At 48.9% G+C, this 14,951-nt stretch overlaps 1 protein-coding gene across 1 annotated transcript in view; it reads right to left on the bottom strand.

The window, feature by feature from the left end:
- Positions 1–2,999: 2,999 nt before the first annotated feature.
- Positions 3,000–14,951, bottom strand: part of LOC147204170 (forkhead box protein O6-like) — a 48,733-nt gene continuing 36,781 nt past the window's right edge. Inside the window, exon 2 of the mRNA XM_086113614.1 lies at positions 3,000–7,564. Within this exon, the coding sequence (XP_085969740.1) occupies positions 5,909–7,564 (1,656 nt within the window). The 3' untranslated portion in view covers positions 3,000–5,908. The remainder of the gene's footprint in view (positions 7,565–14,951) is intronic.

The following is a 14,951-nucleotide window of genomic DNA, read 5'->3' as shown; positions in this document are numbered from 1 at the left end:
ATGCCTTACTATACATGGTCGTTTTTTCGGCTAAAAACGCCTTACTATACATGGTCGTTTTTTTCGGCGGAAAACGCCTTACTATACATGGTCATTTTTTTTCGGCTAAAAACGCCTTACTATACATGGTCGTTTTTTCGTCTAAAAACGCCTTACTATGCATGGTCGTTTTTTTGTGTCTAAAAAGGCCTTACTATACATGGTCGTTTTTTCGGCTAAAAACGCCTTACTATACATGGTCGTTTTTTCATCGAAAAACGCCTTACTATACATGATCGTTTTTTTCGGCTAAAAACGCCGTACTATACATGGTCGTTTTTTTCGTCTAAAAACGCCTTACTGCACATGGTCGTTTTTTTTTCCGTCTAAAAACGCCTTCCTATACATGATCGTTTTTTTCGTCTAAAAACGCCTTACTATACATGGTCGTTTTTTTCGTCTAAAAATGCCTTACTATTCATGGTCGTTTTTTTGGGGGGCTAAAAATGCCTTACGATACATGGTCTTTTTTTTCGTCTAAAAACGCCATGGTCGTTTTTTTTCATCTAAAAATGCCTAACTATGTGGTTGGGGGTTTTTTCGGTTAAAAACGCCTTACTATACATGGTCTTTTTTTTTCCAGCTAAAAACGCCTTACTATACATAGTCGTTTTTTTCGTCTAAAAACGCCTTACCCTACATATTCGTTTTTTTCATCTAAAAATGCCTTACCATACATGGTCGTTTTTTTCGTCTAAAAACGCCTTACTATTCATTGTCGTTATTTTTTTGGGCTACAAACGCCTTACTGTACATGGTCGTTTTTTTTTTTTTCAGCTAAAAACAACTTACTATACATGGTCGGGGGCGGGGGGGTTTTGGCTAAAAACGCCTTAATATATATTTACAGTATATATATAAATTTAAGCCTTCCAAGGTAATGCAAAGTCTCTTCCCAGGTGGACTTGACGGGGCGGCATTAATAACTTAAATGGCGAGAGTCGCGTCCGCCAGGACGAGCAGAACGCTGACATCGGGCTAATTGATTGGGCCTTTTGCGGTCGACTTTAAAAGGCCCTTAAGGTTTTGCGTGATGACCCTTCTCCACCATCTCGCACGTGTCGCGTCGTGTGGGGTTTTTCAACTCTTTGAATACGAAAAAAAAAAAAACGTAATCCAGATCAAAAGTGCCACTGTTGTGCGAAAGTTTTCTCCAAAAGATGCTTCTCGAACAAAAGCTCCAAAACCGATCGAGACTTTTTTTCATAACCACAGTTTAAAGCGAGCTCAGCAAATCTTGGCTCCGTGTGGAATTTGCACATGCAAATTAGCGATGACTCTTAAGGCATCTAAATTGTTAACATAAATGGCTGCTTGTCTACCTATGCCGTTCGAATGGCCGGCAACCAGTCCATGGCGTACCCCCCCGTCTTGCCCAAAAGTCAGCCTGGATAGGCTCCACTTCATCCGTGACTGATGAGCGCTAAAGAATGGCTGGAGATGTCTGATGGAGCAAGAAGTGCCGAGACCTCACAAGCTCTCTTCAAGGACACGGTCGCTCCGTCCGCTAGCGCTTAGCGCTTAGCGGCGTCCCCAGCCAGCCTTTAGCACGGAGGGCGGTCTGAAAGCATCTACGACGGAGGAGGAAGGACCTGCTCCCAGATGCTTGAGTGGATGAGTAATGACTCGCTAATGCTGTCTCGTTCTCTGCGATAATGAGGAAAAGAAGAGCAGACCCTCCCCGAGGCGCAGCACCTGGACCGAGTGGACTGGCTGGCTGGCTCTGCCCGGTGCACCTCCCAGGAGAGCCTTGCTCTGGATCCACGCCAGACTCCAAAGTGGACCTCCTCGTGCCCCACGGAGAATTGATGGAGCGTCTTGGGAAAGTTTTAGCTCATCTAAATAAAAAAAACTTCATTCTGCTCCTCATTTCTTTCCCTGTGGGAGGTCATTGCGGAGTGGAGTCAGTCGCCCCTTTTATGCTGCCTGAAGGGCTTTGGGGTTCTTAAATTTCTAAGTCCACTTGTATAACTCTCTGTGACTCTTCCAGTATCTCTTCTTCACAACCTGCTGATGCCACTCTAAGCTCAGTGGCTGTTTGAAGCCTAGCAATGGCGAGATACTTTGTGATCACATGCTACACTTCCAGCTTATCAGCGAAGCAAGGGGTCGGTCATGTGGTGGTCTGGTGGGCACACATGGCTACCGATGGAACGGCTTCCTCGTATTTATTGATGATGTGACCGCTGCTAAAAGCTGCAGCACAAATTTTGGTCGAAATATTTTATAACTAGGCCTTTTTGTAGAAATCTAGGAAATTTGTGTTGCTGCTAAATATACGCGTGTGAGTGCACATGTGCGTTTGGGGGGCGGGAGGGGGGGGTGGGCTGGTCTCCCCTGGGGCCTGGCAGTATGGCGCTGTAGTGCTGCACACTCCTCCCGTGAAAACACCTCCAGTGGGAGCAGGACAGCTGTGGCCAACCTATCCCCGCTTCGTGGGCCATAACGAGCCTCATGACACACACCTATTACGCCGACACTGACAATCTGGCTGCCTGCTTCGTGTGTGTGTGTGTCACATTCACAGTCACACATGCACACACAGTGCTTTTCACACGTCGACTGAAAAAAAAATAAAAAATGATGTCCCCAGACTGCCACAGGTCTCATTGTCATCCTCACGCAGGCATTTCATCCAAGGACCAAAAGCTCCAAGTCAGGCCAGACCTCTGTCCGCCAAGGCTTCAATCAGTTGACACCCGGAAAAAGCAGTGACTGAATGCGCACACCATCCTGGACGCAAAGAGCACAACACATTGATGTTATTTGATGACCTTTGTAAGTGTCTAAATGCATGTTAAATGTGAATGGCTGCCAATCTGGAAGAGGAATTTAAAAGTTAATTCTAAAAAGGATGAAAATAAATATTTTCAGCTTGACCGTGTATAGAGGAGGTCGGGGTTTTTTTTTTTTATGGGAGGGGTGGATTTTGGGCACCATGTGTATATTCTGTCAGCAACGACAAACAGATTGGAGTTCTTTCTTTTAAATGCATTTATTTAACAGTCACCAGATGATGAGATACATTCTCTTGAAAAAAAGAAATAGACAACAAAACTGATATTCTTTTGAGATTTTTTTTTAAAAACTATTTTACAATATTCTTAATATATAGATTTTGTACAAAATAAATGTAAGTAAAACAGGAAGGGGGAGGGGGGGTTGACATCTTAAAAAACAGGAGGAGGGGGGTGTACAGGCGTTGACTGAAACAACTACCACATTTAGGATTCGACAAAGACCAATCTCTTTCATAAATAAATATAGGAAAATTAGACATCACGTACAGCTCTCTTTTCGGATAGAAGAAGTGTGTCGCTTGCGTGTGGCTTCGACAAACGCAACTTGCCCGTTTTTCTGGGAAGGCTCCACACCTTTCCCCAACCAGTACGTTCTACTGAAACCAGTGCGACCGAAAAGCCCTGCAATTGGAGGTGTGTTTCCCTCACTTAATGGTCTGATAGTCTCTGCCATGTTTTGACCTTTGGCTCAAACAATAACGCCCCCCCCCTCCCCACACACAACCCACCTTTTGCTTTTGTCTGCAAGCCCAAATGCACCGAGGGTCTCCTTGGAGGAGCCAGAGAAGAAGAAGAGGTGGGGGGGGGGGGGGTAAAGGGTGTCCTCGCCATGACTTCTTCAAGGCCAATGAGGAAGAAACACCCCCCCACCACCACCACCACCTTTCCCACCACTCTATTCTTCACCACATCCCCATGTACTCCACCCACCACCCCCACACTCACAAACACAGAGACAATCGAGCAAAGCACAGATGTGGGCGGGCGACCGACCGGAGTCTGGGAAGAAGGTCAAACTTGCAACATCATTTCACCGACAAGAGTTTCCTCACTGCTAATACGTCAGCGCTGTTGGTCCTTAGAATTTGCAACGACACAACGACATCTACACAATAAACACACAGGGAAAAAAAAGGGGGGGCGGGGGGGGGGGGGATGTGCGTGAATGGATTTGCGGGCTTCTCATCAACCCGAGCCCCTTTCACAGTGGCTCCCCAAACCCCTCCCGAATTCCTCTCCTGCGTGTAAGGTACCGACCAACGCGGGATGGGAATGGGCTTCTCACCTCGTGTCCGAAGGCGTAACTGACCAAACTGTGATTTGACGGGAAGGTGCGGTGTGAAAGGGGGCGGGGAAAAGTCATGACCGAAAAGCGATGTCAAAAAAAGGATTTTCTGTCAAGGGGGGACTGAAGGCAAACATTTTCTTTGCAAAAATAAATTCTCTGTGACCTCACTGTAGACTAAACACTGCATTCTGATTCCTATTTGCGTTCGTGGAATAAGAATGAAGGAGATGAATCCGTCCAGTTGTATCCATATCGGGGCGCTGCCGTTTTGTCATGTGCCAACCGTTTGGCGTCCACTGAAAATGACGTCAAAATGCCCTCGGGCTCACATTGCGAACGTCACGACTCACCTGCTGTCTGGGTTTGGTCATGTGACCTTCGCAATGCGAGCCCGAGGGCACTTTGACGTCAAATTCAGTTGGCGGTTGTCTGACGGCAGAGGACAAAATGGCAGCAATTTGAGAGCAGTGAAAACCGATGAAACACTGAAATAACCGCAAATGCAAGATTCCGAACAATACAATGTTTTCGACTAGTGGGGCCACATTAGATGTACTATTGCAGAGAATGTTTTTGCCTCGAGTTCCCCTTTAAGGGCCAAACTTCATTTCTATCTGGTTGAAAAGTGGACGCTGACATTGGCATCGCACCAGTTCGTCCTGGCTCTCTCAACAACCCTCCCCCCCCCCCCCCCCCTCCTCTCACCACCGCCTATTCCCCTGCTCGGGTGAGATATGGGAGGACAATGTGTTAGATTCTCAATAATGACGCATCGCTGCCGCATCACTTTGGAGATTAAAAGCAAGATGCTGAATTTCAATCAAGCCCCATTAATGGCTCGCTGTGAGTAATGGCCACTTTGTCTCCGCTGGCAGGCGAGAGGAGAGAGAGAGAGAGAGACAGAAACAGAGAGAGGGAGAGAGAGAGACACTTCCAGACAGCGGTGCAAGAGCGAGAAAGTGCGAGAGAGCGAACGGCTCCAGAGGCCCAGGTGAGACAAGGTGAGACAAGTTTTTAATTCACCAAATTGCATGCAAGCGAATAATGATAGAATCCATTTGGTGATGTAGTGACAACACGCCTTGGCCGAATGGCAAGGGGACATTAACGAAACATCGCATCCGACAGAAGAGTCAAAAGTGCCAAGGTCCGGATGTATGAAGCCGTAAATTACGAGAACGCCAGCGCTAAGACATTGGCGAGAATTGATTGGATCTCATGAGCATGAATTTCATTATGAGGAAGCCGGTTCCGGATCAAAAATTGATTTGCATTTATTGAGTTTTTGCTCCGGTCGCTGTGCCGCAATCGTACTGCGGCAAGGTGTTTTCATTTATTTATTATCGTTAACAATGTTTGGTCCCCACTTGTGACGATGACTGATTAAGGGTCCTATTTGAGTTTGACTTCTGACACTTGATCAACTCAGAGAACGCGCCGGGTTCTGCAAGAGCCGCTCTGCGAACGCACTTGCGATAAAGTGCACGGAGAGTTCATCTCTCGTGGTGGATGAGAAGCGATGATGCTGAGAGATTGTCATCACAGTATAGCTGATATGAGGAAATACCAAATGAGACATGAGCTCGGACTCACAGGGAGAGGTGGGGTGTGGGTCGGGGGCGGGGTAGGACCAAAAACAAAAAAGGGGAAGGGGGCGACAGACAACAAAGAAAGACATGGTCCTATAGTCTCTGTGTCAAGTCAGGTATGTCACAGTTGAGCACAGTGCTTCATGGGTACGATTGTTCTTTCGTGGACGCCAGACGGGCGGTCTCAGAGTTCAGCCGGGGACCCAGCTCTGGTTGCTGTGGCTTTGCTGCGGACCGGCCAGTCCGCTCATTCCCATCCCCATGCCCATGGTCACACCCATGCCCATCCCCATTCCGATGCCCACCCCCTGGGCGAGGGAGCAGTCAAAGTTGAAGTCCATCTCCTCTCCAGAGTCCATGATGTCATGGAGGAGGATGGACTCCACGTCACAGTCCAAGCTGCCCTGGAACATGTCGATGTCCAGGTCAGCGGGTAGTCTCTCGTGCGGGTGGGCTTGGTGGTAGCCGTGGTGGTACCCCCCGGTGCCGTTGCTGGCGACCATACCCTGACCGTGGTGGAAGGGTCCGTTCGCCATGGCTTGGTGCTGTGGATCGGTATAATGGTTGTGACGGGGGTGCGGATGCGGCGCGGTGGCCAAATGGCAGGAGTCTTGGGGCATGCCGAGCATCCCCGCCGGGTTGGGGGGCAGCGTGGTCGACGCCGGGAGGTGGGCGTGCGACGGCGGGCTGTACAGATAGGGAGTTTTGTGATTGTAGCTCTGCAGCCGGTTGCCGTTGCCGCACGGGTTCAGGGGCGGCGCTCGGGGCGGGGTGTGGTTATGGCCGAGGCCGTGAGATGAGTTGTGGTTGTGAAGGGATGTATGGCTGTGAGTTCTGTTGTGGCTGTGACTGTGAGGTCCGTTGTGGCTCTGGCCGTGGCCGTCGTGGTGCCCGGCGTGGTGGCTGTGAGGGTTGGAGCCGTTGCACGACATCAGCGGTTGGCCTTCTCTCTTCAGGCCCAGCATCATTTCCTTGGGACAGTACGGCTGCCCGGTTGACCCTCCGGTCAGAAGACTCTGCAGGGCGTTGGTGCTGGAATAGGCTCGCATCGTTCCGGAGAACCTGGCCGGCTTATTTTCTTGAATGGTTTGCATGGGCGAGTGGTGGCGCATCATGCCCATGCCTGCCGTACCGTACCCCCCTGTTCCGTAGGAGGACTGGCTCTTCACTCCAAAACTGTAGTGGTAGACTGAGGTCTGGTGCTTCTGTCTGCAGACAGACGGATGCTGTTGGTGTTGCTGCTGTGAATGATGGTGATGATAGCCATCTTCCATCAGCTGTTCATCGAGACTGATGGCGCCTGTCAGGCTCGCCAGCTGAGGCAATTGCTCAAGGGGAGGACAGCGGTTGGCTGCCCCCATGGACGGAGAGCGGGCGGTGGGTGACGGGTAGAGGCGGGGGGAGGTGGAGCAGGAAAGGCCTCCTTCGTCGGGTTCTTCCGGTTCCCCCTCCGCTAGGATGGGTGACAAACGCCCGCTCAGGGTGGAGGCGGACGAGCTGGCCCTCGAGTGGAGATCCGTCCAGGCGTCAAACTCACTGTCCGTCACCGAGGTCCCTCCAGAACCGGGTAGGCCTTTATGCGGCGGGCTGCCGTGGTCCGGGGAGCTCTGTAGGCCCGCGACGGCCGACCCCGCTCCGATTCCAGGACGTCCGACCCGCTTGCCTCGAATGCGACCTTTGCTCTTGAGATACTTGGTGTTGTTGTCCATGGAGACGGCTCGCCGCCTCGGAGCCTTGCCCATCTTCCCGCCGTCTGGGTTCAACATCCACCAGGAGCTCTTTCCCGTGCCCTCGTTCTGAACGCGGATGAAACGGGTGTGCAGCGACAGGTTGTGACGGATGGAATTCTGCAGAGACACAGAAGAAAAAGGCGGATTAAGGATCATATTAAGACCCTCCAGAGGACACGTGTCCATATCCTTGTCTGTGGTCAGGACTGAAAGCGACGTTGTGGCTCTTTGGTATTTCTGTGACAACGACAGCGAGCTCTCACTTCACGGTGGAGATCTGTTCCTACACACACACACACACACACACACACACACACACGGCTTCAGAGGACAGTCGGAGCTGCCGAGGCGCGCTCAGACCCTGTCGGCCAGCGCCAACCCGAAAGGAGCCGCGCCGCCGTCTTTCGAGGCGCTCGGCACGCACGTCGGTCCTCCTACTTTGGCTCCCATCAATCCAGCTGTCCTCCTCTTCTTCTCCGTTCAGAACGGGCCCTGATGTGAGCTGCTGCGGATGGCTGTTGTGCATGTTTGAAGTCTGCGCCAGGCTGGCTGAGTGCCAGCCGCCGTCGCTCTCCGGAGCGTGCCTTGAATGGGAGGATGTATCAAGAGATTGAGCTGGGGGGCAAGGAAGGCTAATGGATGGATCCCAATTTCCAATGTCTATTGCCACAGCCAATCTCCTTCCTCGCCTCCCCTCCATTTTTTTTTCTGTCCCCGTCGCAATCCCCCAATTTCTATTCCGTCATTGAGTGCCTCTTCTTTTTCTGTGTCGTTTCTTATTTCCCACATTTCTTCCGCGCCCACAACAATCATTTTCCACGTCTGCTTTCAATCGCTCTGCCGTCAATTATGCAGTGTGTCACCAATTACGTTCCCATTATCCTGCCGGCGTGTACAGTCAGCCACTCGCTAATTCAGAGGATCTCGTTTTTGTATTATCGTTTACATTTCAAGTGCTGCTGGATGCGGAAGTTTCCGATACGGGGGCAGAGCCACCCGCCGAAAATTTGCCGTTTTTTTTTTTTTTTTTTTGCGTGCCAAGCACTTCGGCAAGCACCCGCTGTGGTTTGGGAATGTAGGGCGACAATCGGTTCATTGAAATTGAGGGGGTACACACACTTCCACCGTCTCCATTATGTTTCGGATTATTTGTATTCACGGCGAAATGCGCGCCGGGGAAACAAAATAAATCAAATTCTGGCAGAGAACACGCAGGGAGAGGCAGAGACGGGGAGACGAACTGAATTCAGGTGATCTGAAAATGCCTCCTTGGGTTATCTCACTGTGACACCTCCGGCGGCGCGGCGCCATGGCAACCTGGTAAACGCGCAATGGCAGAACTATATCATATTGTGGTGAGCGATGGAAGGAGAGCGGGGGATGGGGGGGAGGGGGGGAGGGTGGCGGAAGATGCGGGAGGTTCTTTTGATGCCGCTGCTCCAACACTAAACAGCCTTTCATCTCGGCTGTGCAAAGGCCCGCAGGGGACGTCGGCTCCCCGCTACTGACGGCTTTTTGACGCACCAACTCCACCCCCAACCCCCCCAAAAAAAATCACCCCCCCCCCCCCCAACCGATCACACCGCTCCCCATCATTTTATGCCTTAAGTGAAATATTCCGTCTCTCTCTGATGATAACCTCGTCCACCCGCATGATGACGATTTCGAAGAACAGACCACGTCTATTCACATTAGCTCCTTTCACACTAGCCATGTAGGTCATTTTCTTCCTCCCTAAAACTCACCATTGTGTGTGTGTAAGGTACCGGCATAGGATGGGCGGTTGGAGTTTCAAACTTGCCTGCTTCTCACGTACGATCAGGGACAGTTTTATCATCCGTGAATCACCGTCCACGCCGCTTTGTGTCGAAAGCATTTGCCCAAGACATCCCATTCGCTAAGAAGGACCTCGTCCGTATGTGTCTGTGTGTGTAGATAGAATGCGTCTATGCAGCGTCCTCGTTACTTGCCCTTAGGGCCATGAGGCATTCCGTTAGTTTTACGTAAATGTGAATCACCCAGAAAAAAATTTCACCAGTCCGACGATCGCTCACGATGCGGATGTTTGCCTTGGACATTTTTGAAGGATTGTCAAAAGCCGACAAAAGCAAACATCCTTGGATCAGTTCTTTCCAAAATGCCAGCCAAAAAACACTTCTGAGAGAGAAGATGAACTTAAGAGGGCAAAAAAACGATGAGGATGCATTTAAAAGTTAGATGACCATCATTTTTATTCTTTACTCTATTCTTTGTTTTTTACATGACGCCCAACTCTCATTTATTGTGCAATACTCTAATGGTAACATGTATTTGTTGCATATTTTGATGCATTTGTATGCTTTAGAAAACATTTATGTCCGAATTTTGGGAGGGCTTGGAACGGATTATGGCATTTACATGGAAAACGCGTCTCGACTTACATCATTTTCTAGTTAATTAATTTCTTCCAGAACCAATTAATTTCATAAGTAGAGGTTCCACTGCATCTGAATGCGCGAAGCCCCAACGACCGAAGGTGCCAGTGTGCCGCTTTGGTGAGGGCCGTCTAAAAGGTACAGGCAAGTAAGCCTGTAAGGTGACAATTGGTGGACGACCGTCCAGACGTATGATGTTTTGTGGTTCTGGACAGAATGAAATGAACGACATTGGGCACTCCAACCAAAGACGTGAAACAATGTCCGTACTTCGGAATTTATCACCGCATGCGTTCACGCTCGTGATAAGCCTACGAGTGCTCCGACTTGCGTACAAAATCGCGTTCCAGCAATGTCGTTGGAATGGAACGTCATCTATCAACAGTGGAACCCCCGAGGATTCATATCTGTACATCCTCCGTAAAAATTTCGGTGCAAAAACAAGTCTGAAAAAAATGTCAAAACATTGCACATTTAGCAAAATTAAAGCTTTTTGGAATCATAACAATCCAAATATCAGCTTGTGAAATCCTGTAGCAACATTAAATTCACACATGCTGTACGTCCTCATTCAGACACCGAGGACAAGCTCGGTTTCTGGTTCTTCAGATGCCATTTGTGGCGTGTTTTCATGAAATGCCGGAGAATAAAAGTGTTCGTACACGGTTGTCACTGGAGTCAAGATGTGTGAAAAAGATTCCAAGCCTCTGCAGCCCATCTGAGAGTAAATGGGGCCAACCCCGGCCCAGCTGCACTTGCACTTCAGGCTAAAACTCTGTGTGACCCGTCTGATTCAAATCTCAATTTTATCCCCGTGTGAGGGAAGAGCAGCCACACTAAACTTGGAGGGATTTGCCGTCATCCCAAACCCTCTTTATCTGATGAATCCACCTGCTAGAGAGATTTGGGAGATTTCGGACGGCGGCCAGCCATGACGCTGGTCATCAGCATCAGCCAGGCTCCGAGCGCCACATGTTCTGGTTCGAGCAGCTGAAATGAGAGGACGGCTATGCCGGTGTTTTCCACCGTGTGGGTGTTGCGCTTCATTTCAGCTTCTCCCGGGTCTCAGCCTTGCGGGGGCAATTTTGGCCAAACGATGGCCCTCGCGCCCCCAAAACAGGCAGTCGCTACTAATCCATCTCTATCCCAGCGTAATCCCCGACAATCCTGAGCTAATCCCAAGTAGATTCAGTGGCACTCCCAGCTGGGCGTCTCGCACAGAGCCGCGCCAGGTCACCGCGGATGCGGCGGGCAAGCCCGGATATGCCGGGATTCGGTAGCGACGCCGAATATTAACGTGGAAACGATCCTATAGAATGGGATCGTTCCACTTCCGAGGGTTTACAAAAACCTTGACATCATTTGAAATCGGAGTGTGGCCCCGGTAAATAATCTTAAATGAGCTTCATGTTGGAAAAACATCAGACGTCTCAAAAATTCCAACAGATGTAGAATTCCACAAAACTTGACTCATGTTCAATATTTGCGTAACAATCACTTTTTGCCTTCCGTGCGAGTATAACGGCACCATCGGATTCTGACCCTGAATTACTAACACTGAATTTTATCCATCTATCCATCCATTTTCTGAACCGGTTTATCCACACAAGGGTCACCAGGGGTGTTGCAGCCTATCCCAACTGTCTTTGGGAAGTAGGCGGGGGACACTCTGAACCGGTTGCCAGCCAATCGCAGGGCACACAGAGACGAACAACCATCCTCGCTCACACTCACACTTAGGGACAATTTAGAGTGTTCAATCAGCCTGTCATGCATGTTTTTGGAATGTGGGAGGAAAGCGGAATACCCGGAGAAAACCCACGCAGGCACGGCGTGAACACGCAAATTCCACATGGGAAGGCCGGAGCCGGGATCGAACCCACGACCTCTGCACTGTGATGTCGACACGATAACCACTGGATCCACCGGGCACACCGCTGAATTTTACTCCCATCAAAAAATATTCAATGTATACGTTATTGTAACCCTTTCACGCACCCTGTAACCCGATAACGAGATAAACTGAGTTCGGTCTTTGGCGCGGGGCTCGTCAAGCCAGCTAGCTTCCGTCCTACACTGGGGCCTAGCTAGCTTTGCCACATTTTCACCCCTTTCAGATGGAATAGAATAAAATCAAAAACTTTATTATGTATAAAATATTCATAGAATGGAAATTTTCTCCTCCACCCCCCCACTCCCCGCCCCCAAGCTCGCCAAGGCAGACAAATGAAGCCGGCAAAAACATACAATGACAGGGGAACACACACATCACACGCTCGGGTCCGGGAAACGACTTCCTATTCAAATCATTCCCACCCTTTAATACAACGGGCCTTCGAGAAAGGCCGCTAAATAATTAATGAAGCGGCGGCAGGGTCTATACAGATGCACTTTCTGCTCCTGGAATATTTGGTGGGAGGAGGGGGGAAAACACACACACACAAAAAAGAATTCAGAAAGTAGTTGTTATGGGTTGCAGACCAGCACACACACAAAGCGAATTAGGTCAAACGGGGATAATTCGGGTTATACAGTAAAAGAGGATAAGGTAATTGAGAAGCACCAATCACAGCCAATTAAAGTGAACAAAATTCTCCTGGCTGATTGGAATCGAGACTCATTAGGGTCTAAACGGCCAGGCGGCTTCTTTGGCTATTTCGACAATGGACGGCAAAGCATCCGAATGGCTTCTTTGGACTCAAAATAATAAGCTGGACAGCAAAAACGGAGCACTGGGAGACGGTGAAATAGACATAATCCACCTGCAGCAACAACTCGCCAATGCTGCTGCGCGATGATGACTTTGTGTAAGGTACTCATCACGTCAAGGAAAAGACAATCAACCCCCTGCGGATGTGGAATATTATTTCTAAAAGACGACTTGTCACCGATGCTCGGTTCAAGAAAACTGGAAATGGATTAGTGTCGTCAGAGTGTCGACAGCATGTGTTCCTGCGACGTACGTCTTCACACGGGGGGGGGCAAAGGCGAGCCAGAGCGGCGGACGCACTTTTGGCTCATTTATTGAACAATAACACAATAATGAGTTTGCTGCCGGCCACGCCGCTCATCCCGACATTCGTAAACAAAACTCGGCGATGTCTCGCGGCTACCCAGCCGGGCACCGCCCCCCTCAAGCCACACGCATACGCACAGAGACGACAATGTGTATTCTACAGGATTTCCGATATCTAGGAATATATTTCATGCTTGCATTAAATTTTCTTGTGTGTTCGATTGACTTTACAATGGGTCTAAAAAGTGAATCGCAGTCGGTTTAAGTCTGTTTTGTTCAATTTAAATCTGGCATATAACACCCTCCCACCCCCCAACCCAACCCGCGAACAATGGAGGTTCACTGTATTTGTGAAGGACAAACTTCAAAGAGACGTCTCACAACACTAGTGGCACAAAAATGCTACAAAACTGCAAAAAAAAAAAAAAAATGCAATGTTTTGTTTTTTTAAATTCAAATATATACAGGCAATCGTGTTAACGTTTGGGCATCCGTTAGATGAGATAAGATAACCTTTATTTGTCCCACACTGGGGAAATTTGCAACCATCCTTATTTTTAAATGTGCACTGCATATACAATAAAGTGATTGAATGAAAACATGAAATTGTCTGGGTGGCCCTAAACGTCTTTCCATCCATCCATCCATTTCCTGATCTGCTTTATCCTCACAAGGGTCGCGGGGGGTGCTTGAGCCGATCCCAGCCGTCTTCGGGCAGTAGGTGGGGGACAATTGTTTGCGCTCACACTCACACCTAGGGACAATTTCGAGTGTCCAATCAGCCTGCCATGCAGGTTTTTGGAATGTGGGAGGAAAGCGGTTTACCCAGAGAAAAACCACGTAGGCACAGGGAGAACATGCAAACCCCACACAGGAAGGTTAGAATCGAACCCTGCACCTCTGCACTGAGAGGGCCGACGCGCTAACCACTGGGCCACCTGGTCGCCCTCGTAGTAAATATATAACAGTAAATAAATACTATAGTGACAAAATATAGAACTATTATTTCCAAATACTGCGATTGGCTGGCAACCGGTTCAGGGTGTCCCCCGCCTACTGCCCGAAGACGGCTGGGATAGGCTCCAGGACCCCCCGCGACCCTAGTGAGGATTAAGCGGTTCGGAGAATGAATGAATAAACGAATTATTTCAAAATATGTGTATTGATTACTTCACTGTGGGTTTTTTTTTTTTTTTGCATAGCAGTTGGTGTTTAGCTATCATCGCGATACTCTTTAGTGACTGGTAAAAGTGACTTTAGAAAAACAGGACGTTTGTTGTCAAGGCTGTTGACAGTCTAATTATATTTCACAAACAAGGAAAAGACTGTCTTTGTGCGGTTCGTTGCCCGTGTTTTTTGTTTAGGTTTGAGGAACGCTTTGAGGTCGGACCTCGGGAGCGCCACGTGGCTTAGATCAGATTTTCAGAGCTGTCTCGAATAAGTCCCGATGATCTGGTCATTGGAGAGTTTCTACAACAGCCTCGAGACAACACCGAACAGAGACGTTCACTCCGATGCTAGCGCTAACGTGACATCATTGTGTCCAGACCGAGCTAACGTTCTTGTAGATGACTGAGGGAAATGATGTCGGTTTGTTTTACAACATTGTTGACAGTTTAATCATATATTTACAAACAAAAACAAAACACTAGTGTGGTTGCTTGACTGGAACGTTTTGTGATTGGACCGCGTTAGCGCCACGCGGACTCGAACGCCTCCAAAAATCTTCACCAAGGAATGTGATTGCTACGGTAAAATGCTAACAGATGAAACACTGTACAATCCAAACTGGTGTTTGTACAAACTCTATAACGTTGGCACCAATGCTAGCGCTAACATGACATACCCAGTCTGAGTGAAAGTTGACTACTGTGGGCATAGAACGGATAATTATATAGTGACAGAAAAAGAATAGAACAGTGGTCGCCCGTGCTTTTCTTGATGCTCAAGGTAGCATTTTTCAGATTTTTTTTCTCCGTCTTGAATACATCAAAACACACACACACACACACACACACACACGCACAACATAACCTAACACTTGATATGAGTTTCGTTGTTTACTTTCATTGTG

The sequence above is a fragment of the Hippocampus guttulatus genome, chromosome 6, assembly GCF_054856545.1.
Source record: "Hippocampus guttulatus isolate MCC_2025c chromosome 6, RoL_Hgut_1.0, whole genome shotgun sequence".
In the NCBI taxonomy this organism is placed as follows: Eukaryota; Metazoa; Chordata; class Actinopteri; order Syngnathiformes; family Syngnathidae; genus Hippocampus; species Hippocampus guttulatus.
Note: the sequence above shows the minus strand (reverse complement) of the source record. Positions and strands in the feature narration are given on the sequence as shown.